Consider the following 9739-nt stretch of genomic DNA (forward strand, 5'->3'; position numbering starts at 1 on the left):
TTTAAATTTTCAAAATTTTTATTTGATTTTATTTTTTATATGTTTACAAAAAATTTATTACAATTTATATAAATAAAAATATATTTAATTTAAAAAATATTTAATATCTGAAAAAAGATTAAATAAAGAAAAGAATTTTTAAAACCTGAAAATAAAAGAGTGGAAAAATATTATAAAACACAAATTCCTGTAAATAAAATAAAGGTTATTAAAACCTGAAAATAAAAGAGTGGAAATATATTATAAAAGACAAATACCTGAAAATAAATAATATTTACATTGAAGAAAGATTAATTGTATAAAATTATAATAATATCTGAAAAAAATGATTAATATTATCTGAAAGAATAAAATATATTAAATACAAATAGAATTTACTCTAAAAGCCAATATAATTAAATAAAAATAGTGAAAAAATCTGAAAAGAAAGAATAATTAAATAAAAATCATAATAATATCTGAAATAAAAGAATAATATTATCTGATTATTTAAAATATAAGGCAAACATTTGTTTTCACATATTATATTGGATTGTGCAGGCCGCCTTAAACTCATAAAATACATACTTATGTACATATGTATGTAATTATTTTTGCGTATTATGTTGAACTGCGCAATCCAATTTCAAACAACACACACTTTTTATCACATACTTACTTAACCATTTAAATTTGCTTCTGATGATATTGCTGCAGCTGCTAATTCCAATGCTATAAAAACAAATGAAGTAATTATTTGCAAATTATTTAAAAAAAATCATTCACTTACCTTCTTGTTGTACGAGCCTCCTTTACGATAGTACGATCACGAATGACATGCGCCTTTTAATCGTTTTTTTATTACCCTTTTTGGGATTTTCTTTTGTCACTATCGACAATAATGTTTTCTCTTTCGCACTCATTCAAATAAATCAAGAGATGAAAGAAACTTTTTTTCATCGCATTTAGGTAAACAAAAAATAACCCGAAAATGTGCGTTGGTGTTAGTGTATAGAAAAAAAATGTGTAGTTGTATTGGAATATTTGTCTCAAGCGGGTAGCCGTGGTTCGCAGGGACTGACCATACGCATAATGTTTGTAAATTTGTCTACATGCAACATATGTATGTAAATATGTACACTCAATCCTTCTTGCGAAATCTACGTTGACACGGACAACCAAGTGCCGAAGATCAACACAACATTGTGTTGTTGGTAGAAAATCCGAGCTGTGCCGAAAAAATAAGCGAACGAGCGCCGATTGTCACCGCTTCCCTTGCCGCTGTAACAGCTTCGCCTACAAACCAGCGTAAATATGTCTGTTTCTGTATGAGCTTGCATACATATCGAAGCTGATTTTTGCAAGCCGCGTAAAAATATTTTGTACATTCTTTGACAAATACAGTCAATCCCGGTTATGAGCCGCAGTGATTTGTTAAAAATAAAAATATAATATGGCACATAAGCGAGTGCGGATACTTAACGAGTTGTACTTAAAGCAATAATTTCTATGTATTTCAAAAAACCAACCGTGAGATGCAGCATGATATAGGCAGTTAAGAGGGATGATTTTCATTTAAGCGAAGTACTACTTAACCGCGATCCACTGTACACATAAATCAGAGGAATATTGAATATTTTCTTTGACACATTTCTTGACTTGAATATCGACAAATAAACTATGTTGTCAATTTTATTATAATATATCAAGAATGATAAAAACTAGATTGCGCAATGACGAGTTCAAATTTTATTCGTTCTGCGCATCTACGTCACGGTTGACCATCGTACAATGATGATTTTGATTTTCAGTTGTTTGTTTTTCTTTGCAATAAGAAGCAATTTTGTATTGCAGGCATACAAAGACATGAATATCATCAAAAGTTAACATCAATATAAGTGAATATTAATACAAAATATCAATATAAGTGAATATTTTATAGTGAACATTTACCTACATATTCATTTAATTGTGTTTTCATTGTATTATTTAATTTTGTCTCTTTGCTGTGTTTGTTTCAACCATATACATTTATATGCAAATAAAAAGATTGAATATTTTGTGACCAAGTATCAATTTATTGTGTTATTTAATTTTCTTATTTTGCTATACATATGTTCGATTAAGTTTTTGTTAAAGGAACGAATCCTAAAATACATTTTTGCTCTGAAAAACAATTCTTTTACTTTCGAGCTATAATTTACAAAGTTACTTAAATCTAAGTGTTTCTGGACGCAATTTGTACATACATACATATATGCAAATCAGTACCATTTACATCGTCAAATACTGCTTGCAAGGCTCTCATATGCTCCATCATCATATCTGTTGGTTTTGAGAGTCCTTCTTCAGAAAAGTGATCCACCCAAGTATAAGACGAACAATTTTCTGAATTGGCACAAATTTGGGGGTTGTCTTTACCGAGTTTGTGGCAGATGTACCCTGCCAAATTCTCAAGTCCGTCGTTGTTCAGTATCTCCAAGTCATCATTTTTTTCAATTGGGTCAGTGGAATTTAGATCAACTGACACACGTTGGAAAATATTACCTGCAAAAATATAATAAACATACATACATGCGTATAAATAAATGGAATAAATTGTTAGTTAAGATTATTATTATAATTAGGATAATAAACAGTGCAAAAACTTAGTTATATGTTAGTACATATTTGCATTTGTTAACATCAATACATTTTTATGGAAGAATGTTTTCTGCAGTTTTAGGTTTATAATACTATGTACGTTTAATATTTTGATAATTACCGGTTAGAGATAAGTAATTCCCTTCCAAATCTGATGTGTTGTCGACTTCAACATTTCCTTCTTCTGTGATCGCTTCTTCGTTGTGACCAAGTATATAGGAACGCAGCCTATATTTGAACTACTGCCTGTCAGGGTGATCGTGAAGACCGCCTTTTGACCTGATTATGCCAAAAAAATTTTTCAAAACGTCCTGGTTTAATAGGTAGGTCAAAACGTAATCAATTTTGTACCGCTGTCTTAAGTCATCCAGCAGCAATTTCAAAGCATTATTGCTTTGAAGTATACCTGTAAATCATAAGTAAAATCAAAAACTGTAGAAAACAACTTATCTAAATATATAGCTTGAGTATTACCTTTTTGGAATGGAAGCAACCCATTTTTACCAATGACTCTCATTGATGAAACCATCTCCGTCATCTGTTCCAGTACATTATTTTGCTCGTTCAAAGCCAAACCGTAGGCGTGTAAGCGTTCCTTCACTCCATCTTTGGGCACCCTGACATTAATTAGATCAAACCAGTCATTTGTTTACAAAATTAATATTTATTATATACGAACATTTTAATTAATATTTTAAATATTACTTACAATTTTGAAAAGTCGATGGCATTCCTCCCAATTTTCGTTATCTAGCAGATCTAAGCTAGCGGCTCGAGTTATTGCTTGAGCAATTGTGTGGGAGAACAATTTTGTGGCTAGTTTAACCTTTTGCCTTTCTGCTCCTGTTACAGACAAATGCTTCTGAGAAATTTGGTGCGTGATGGACAGGTCGTTGGAGGTAAGCTTCAGAATAATGTCTTTTATAACAATTTTGCCATATTAAATAGGGGACAGCTGCAAAAACCACAACCCTGTCTCCATCGTGTAAAAACCTGCAATAGAAAAAAAGAACACAATTTAAAGTATATCATAATTTAAATATTTGTTTGGTGAATGTACCAAGGTTTTTCCACATTAATTTCAAGATCATTATATAAGCCTCTATTTGATCCACCCAAATCACTTACAATGGCAACAATATTGTAACCGCATTTTTTAACGCTTGACAAAATGCTAAACAGTACTTCCTTCCTCATTTTGCAGTCATATTCGAAGAATACAGGCTGTTTCCATTTACTTATCAAACCGAAAAGAACAAAGTACATTAGAAAAAATTGACTTCAAGAAAATTAATGAGTTTAATGACCTCCTATCACTGCAACCTGAACGAAGTTAAGAGGAGGCAATGTCGAATCAGTGGATCTATCGTAACAGTAACTCTTTCTGATCTTCATTTCATCAAAACTGAGTACACAAATTTTTTGCGCTTGTGTTAGCTCAGTTGCTGCCTTCAACAGCTTCATCACCGGCTCTATGACACCTGGAGCTACGTCAATTTTCTTTGACCACCATTGCAGAGTGCGCACACCTGGAAGAGGAAAGTTGTTTCTCCGTAAAAGTTTTTACTCTTTCGGGCTCGTTGAATATAGCGTGATCGACTTAGCTATGTCTTCTTCTTTCCAATTCCGCCGTTTATTTCCATCCCTTAATTTTTCAATCTATGTATGTGTAATGAACTTTAATATATTTTGCAATATACTTTTTAGAATTTGGGCACTTACCTGGCAGTTGGTGAAAATGCACCTAAGCTTTTGCTCCAAATTATTTCTGTGGAATTCTGAGGCTTTAATGAAAATCCTAAGGCGTTTAATATCTGCTGACTGCTCGTTTTTGCACCTCTTCAAAGTTCTAACAACACTATTCAGTCTTTGTCTAAAAAGAATAAGAAATACACATACTTGTGTAAGAAAAAGATACTTCATCAATATCAATTAGGACTAACATTTCTGTTTCCAAATGCAGTATTTTCTCGTCTTTCTCATCGATGACCTCCTCTCCTGCAGTTTGAGGTGCCTTTCCAACCTCGTCTTCGTGAATTACTTCAACAGGGGCGGTATTCTTCAACATTGTTGTTAACATCCCTTTTAGAACGAGATTCCATCCTTTCCTGCGGTTCATTAGCCTCTGCAGGAGCAGTGGTTAACGTGGGAATAGCGCTAGGTAACAACTTAGTTGGATTCCGAACTTAAACCTGCAAGAGTGTTTGGTTCTAAAAGTAAAATTATTGTAATCAAAATGCTATAATTACCCATTTCAAACTTCAAGTTTCTTTCGAAGGCTTCTGGCGCGAAGTGCACTTCACAAATGCATGCATTTTTAACATTAATTTTGTCCGTACGACAACAAAAATGAATCCATTGTTTTACTATTGTTTTATCTTCAATTTATCATTTTTAGCTTTTGCCGTCGTCGCGAAAAGACGCTTGTCGGCAAAGGCTTGTTCGGGGAGATGTGAAGGTGGTCGATTTTATGAATGAAGCGAGTCTGCTTGTTGAAAGTGCGCTTGCGTTCATGAATGAAATTGTTCTTGCTGTAAGATTTGCTACACTTGGCTACCATATTGACTTGTGACGCCGCTGATGCTATTTCAGACATTTGTTGTTTTTGTAGATCAATAGTTGTAATCGCGCACATGTTATTATTGATAAGTGATAATATGATTTGAATTCGCGAAAGCGAACATAAACACATATGGTCATGATACATGTGAATATAAGTTTTGAATGATAAAATATACGATTTATTTACATTTATCACTATATTACACTACATAGTTTTTTTAATATATTGTGATAGTTTGTTATATACATATGTATGTACATATGTAATGAAGTATACACATAAGTATGAATATATCAAATACAAAAAATAATTTAAAAAATAGGCTTTATTTCCACGTTAACTAAGGATATTGCTTTGAAAAAGTAATCTAATTCAAATGTATTCAATTGCACAAGTATTCATTAATATCGGGCACACTGCATTATATATTTACTGCATTACGTACAGCAGTAAACAGTAACACTTTACTGATAATGAAATTAAATTTGCATTACCAGTACAATTTTACTGATTACTGGAAAAATTTGCAGTAAAAATATTTTTTTACCGCTTACTGAAAGAAATTGCAGTAAAAATACTGATAATATCATTTGATTTGCAAAACCAGCAAAATATTTACTGTTTACTGAAAATAGTTACTGGTAGTTAAAAATCAAAAGCCAACCACTAGGTCAATGAATAATTAAAGAAAATTCGAATATTTTTGTTTTCATTGAAACATTTATTTCAACTTGTTATCCGCCATTAGCTTTTCTTAAAACAAGCATTTCGAAATTTGCATCGCTGAGTTTTTGCCTTCTAGACCGGTTAACAATACCAGCGAAAGAAAACAACCGTTCTACAGGTGCAGACGACGGTAATGGGGTATTATATTTTAGAAAAACGTTTTTAATAGCCTGATGTTTATTTAAACAACTTGTTGTGGCGTCTCGTTCCACCAGGTATAAAAGCGTTTCCTGAAGATAATTGCCTGAGTCAGTGGAACCACTCTGTATGCTTATATCTATTTAAGTGAATATATGCATAAATCAAATATTTAATTGAAAGTCAAATGCAAAAATTTTACCATTACTTTCTTCCCCGAAATCAAGGAAGGTTTTTTGAGTAGTTTGAGGCGGAACACGTGTTGCGTCATCTGCTATCTTTCCATACTTCACCACATAAGTGTTGAACATTTTTTTCACTTCTCTGTTTCCGTCGTTGCTCTTTCTAAAAGGGCTTTTAAAAATCGCAATTTAATGTCAGGGACAGAAATAGCGGCAATAACAGCGTCCCAAGCATCAGACTGAATCAGGAAGTACTTTTCAAATCTTTTAAGCAAAACTATTTGCATTTTTTTGCTTATTTCGGATAAATACTTAAAGCTTGCAGGCTCCAAACGACGTAGTTTTATTCTCAAAGTCACTATAGTGGGGATAAAGTAACCAAAATACATGGTCTTTTCGCCCTGAAGGAAGTCGATCGCTTCTGCAATAGGCCTCATAAGCTTTGCGTACTCTTCTAAGTACTCAACTTCTTCGCTGAGAATGGTAGGAATTTTTAAACGGTAACACAATTCTGCTAAATTGGTTTTGTGTTGCAGCAACTTCGTAACGGAATCATAAAGAGAGTTCCACCTTGTTATGCATGGAGTTATTAAATTCGCGTTTATAACTTCATTAACTACTTCTGCAGATTTTGGTCTATTGCATTTATTCCAAAGCTGTGTGCATCTACAAAGTTATAGAAAATATGTAAATGTAAAAAGTGTTTAATTAATCAAATAATTTTTACCTTTGGAAAGATCTTTTGTGAATATTTTTAATATCCTGACTTGATGAATTCAAAATTTTGTTGAAATCGGTTGAAGCCAAAAGATTTGAAGTGTGGCTTGCACAAGGAAAGTGTTTTGACAGGCGTGGAGTTACAGATCGAAATTGAGGACCTAAAGCAATTATTGAGTCATTTGAATCGGAATCAGAGTCAGATCCGTCATCACTGTCGCATTCATTTATAGGTCCTAAATCAATGAGAATCAATAATTGAATATATTGATTTGGATTAAATACATATATGCGATATACTTCACTTACTTAATTCAACTCCAAATTCTTTAAATGCCTTAACGAAGTTAGATCCATTGTCAGTAATCGTATAAACCATTTTTTCCACGGGTAATTTATATTGCTTATTTACCAAAAAATGATTTTTTTCCACCTGACCATACATCTGCAGTTACGCACACGTATTCAATGTTCTTCAGCTCAATGACCAGATTTTGAACATATTTAGTGTGGCTCTCGAAAAGTAACTTTTACCAGGAAATAGTTTTTTAAAACTTTGGTTACTGACTGTGGACAAGGGAGACGTTGTGTTGCAAATAAAATCCAAAATGTCATGGTTAAAAGAGCTTTTGCGGCTTACGCCTTCTTTCATCTTTGATTCACTTGAACTCGCAAAATTTTTGTTGGTGTTCCTTTTTCAAATGCTTGATAAAATTGGAACTAATACGAAGCGAACCTTTAATTTTTTTCCGCACACTTGATAACTACCAATTAAGCCACACATTCTTCTTTGATGAGGAGTTTTGTTCATCTGCATTTAAATGAAATTGTGAAGCTTTAAATAAAAACATATATAACAAATAAAATAGTGCTATTTTGCATCTTTTTAAACACACCGTCTCCACAATTTTGAAAAATTTTTCACTAAAGAGAATCTTACACCAACCAATTCTTCATTTTTCAACGAATCTGGTGTACTTGAACTTTCACTTAAATTGTCATATCTCATAATATTGTGACTTATTTGTGAGTTCCGACCGTTTGAACAACTTGGAATTTTTTGTTCGCCAACGAAATCTTGCTCATTATTACAATCATCACTATTGAAATTTAATGCATTCATTTAAATATATTTAATTTTGGTAGACGTTCTCTGTCATAGAGAAGGTTCACGGAGCGGAGAACGTAAAAATATTTTTGGCTAATGGCAAGAACAGCCAAAAACGCAGCTCCCTTCCTTCCTTAGCGAGCAAAATGTGTCAAAAGTTGAGCCCGTGGTAAAAACGCAGAAATCCGCCATCTTTTTTATTTTCATTTGAACAATGTTGCCATTGCTCAATACGCATATATTGTTTTGCGCACATCTATGTTTTCAATTATAATTTTTTATGATATAAAATATCAAAATTGAAAAAAAAAACTATTAAAAATTGTTTATATATTTATAAATAATAGCATTCGACTCTGATTTTGAGTTATTTTAAGAAAATTTCAAACACATTGAAGACAACTTTTATAATTACTTTATACTTATATCGAGATTGGCACGTTTCTACGGCAAAAATCCAAATGCCGTGGATTCCTACGGCAAAAAGGAAGGGAGTAGCGTTTTTCGCTGTTCACTTACATTGCGCTCCCATAAGATAGGTCGTATCAGCTGACATGGCCACGGGTCTACGTTTTTGGCTGTATGCGCTCTAATAGCAGAACCAGTGAAAAACGCTACTGCCTTTCTTCCTTTTCTTCCTCATCGGCAAAATGTGTGAACAGTAAAAGACGTGGTAAAAACGCAGAAATCAGCCATCTTTGTTTGTTTTCATTTGAACAATGTTGCCATTCCTCAATACGCATATATTGTTTTGTACACATCTATGTTTTCAATTACAATTTTTTATAATATAAAATATCAAAACTGAAAACAAACTATTAAAAATAGTTTACATATTTATAAATAATAGCATTCGACTCTGATTTTGAGTTATTTTATGAAAATTTCAAACATATTGAACAGATTGAATTATAAAAGTTGATAATTACTATAGTATATCGATATTGGCAACCCTGCGTTGTGAGAGAGCCATCAGCTGCCACGTTTCTACGGCAAAAATCCAAATGCCGTGAATTCTCACGTCATCCCACGTCAAAGAGAGAAGGGAGTAGCGTTTTTCACTGTTCAGTTACATTGCGCGCCCATAAGATAGGTCGTGTGAGCTGACTCGGGCCACGATTTTACATTTTTCACTGGCTGTGCTATAACTCGGTCGATATGAGGGAGTGCCACCACTGCCAGCTTGGCAGGAGAAATCTTAACAGTTGCGCTTGAACAGAGCTAAGCATTGAATAAAAATTGTGCTCAGAACTTTATATTGCTGTTACAGACATATGTACATATGCTAGCTCGTTTGTTTATGTTTTTATACGTTTACCCTGCCAGACACGAGCGGTTAAAAAACCAGTGAAACAGTAGGTAGTAAAGTGGTTAAAAAAGTAGATTGTCATAGGCCTCGTGAAGTTTCTAACCACTTTTCCCCTCACACGTACATATACATACATACATGTGATCACACATCCGAATTACAAGTATGTACCTACATATGTATGTTCAATAAAAAATAATATTAATATCTGAAAGGAAAGATTAATTGTATAAAATGATAATAATGCCTGAAAGAAAAGATTAATTAAATAACATAAATTAGTGATAAAATTAGAAAAAAAAAAAGTTTAATTAAATAAAAATAATAATAATTATTTAAAATATAAAACAAACATTTGTTTTCACATATTATAT

The 9739-nt window shown here is 32.5% G+C and overlaps 2 protein-coding genes and 1 long non-coding RNA gene across 5 annotated transcripts; all 3 read right to left on the reverse strand.

Annotated features, from left to right (window-relative positions):
* Window positions 1–3099: 3099 nt before the first annotated feature.
* Window positions 3100–3850, reverse strand: LOC120772208. The gene is made up of 3 exons (XR_005705047.1): window positions 3683–3850; window positions 3332–3615; window positions 3100–3239 (listed from the first exon to the last, which is right to left on the reverse strand). It is a non-coding gene; the product is annotated as an uncharacterized LOC120772208 (long non-coding RNA).
* Window positions 3851–4185: 335 nt separating this feature from the next.
* Window positions 4186–4720, reverse strand: LOC120770648. Its single transcript, XM_040098245.1, has 3 exons — window positions 4566–4720; window positions 4345–4495; window positions 4186–4281 (listed from the first exon to the last, which is right to left on the reverse strand). The coding sequence occupies exons 1-3, from the start codon at window positions 4700–4702 to the stop codon at window positions 4186–4188; spliced, it is 384 nt and encodes a 127-aa protein (XP_039954179.1). The 5' UTR covers window positions 4703–4720.
* A 1208-nt stretch (window positions 4721–5928) lies between these two features.
* On the reverse strand, window positions 5929–8484 carry LOC120771637. Of its 3 annotated transcripts, none has more exons than XM_040099737.1 (5): window positions 8472–8484; window positions 7258–7759; window positions 6959–7184; window positions 6252–6897; window positions 5929–6188 (listed from the first exon to the last, which is right to left on the reverse strand). In XM_040099737.1, the coding sequence occupies exons 2-4, from the start codon at window positions 7391–7393 to the stop codon at window positions 6366–6368; spliced, it is 894 nt and encodes a 297-aa protein (XP_039955671.1). In that variant the 5' UTR covers window positions 7394–7759; window positions 8472–8484; the 3' UTR covers window positions 5929–6188; window positions 6252–6365. The 3 variants fall into 3 exon arrangements, with proteins under 3 accessions (XP_039955671.1, XP_039955670.1, XP_039955668.1); XM_040099736.1 differs by lacking the exon at window positions 8472–8484 and adding an exon at window positions 7987–8094; XM_040099734.1 differs by lacking the exon at window positions 8472–8484 and adding an exon at window positions 7845–8094.
* Between the last annotated feature and the right edge of the window lie 1255 nt (window positions 8485–9739).

Source organism: Bactrocera tryoni, chromosome 3 (genome assembly GCF_016617805.1).
Source record: "Bactrocera tryoni isolate S06 chromosome 3, CSIRO_BtryS06_freeze2, whole genome shotgun sequence".
NCBI classification, from domain to species: Eukaryota; Metazoa; Arthropoda; class Insecta; order Diptera; family Tephritidae; genus Bactrocera; species Bactrocera tryoni.

What these genes read in the sequence shown, in the direction of transcription:
- LOC120770648 (XM_040098245.1), bottom strand. Translation starts at nt 4,702, where the DNA reads ATGTTAACAACAATGTTGAAGAATACCGCCCCTGTTGAAGTAATTCAC. An exon ending in CTGCATTTGGAAACAGAAAT is followed by an intron (nt 4,496 to 4,565) that starts GTTAGTCCTAAT and finishes TATTCTTTTTAG; the next exon opens with ACAAAGACTGAATAGTGTTG. An exon ending in GCATTTTCACCAACTGCCAG is followed by an intron (nt 4,282 to 4,344) that starts GTAAGTGCCCAA and finishes ACACATACATAG; the next exon opens with ATTGAAAAATTAAGGGATGG.
- LOC120771637 (XM_040099737.1), bottom strand. Translation starts at nt 7,393, where the DNA reads ATGTATGGTCAGGTGGAAAAAAATCATTTTTTGGTAAATAAGCAATAT. An exon ending in AGAATTTGGAGTTGAATTAA is followed by an intron (nt 7,185 to 7,257) that starts GTAAGTGAAGTA and finishes TCATTGATTTAG; the next exon opens with GACCTATAAATGAATGCGAC. An exon ending in CACAAAAGATCTTTCCAAAG is followed by an intron (nt 6,898 to 6,958) that starts GTAAAAATTATT and finishes ATAACTTTGTAG; the next exon opens with ATGCACACAGCTTTGGAATA.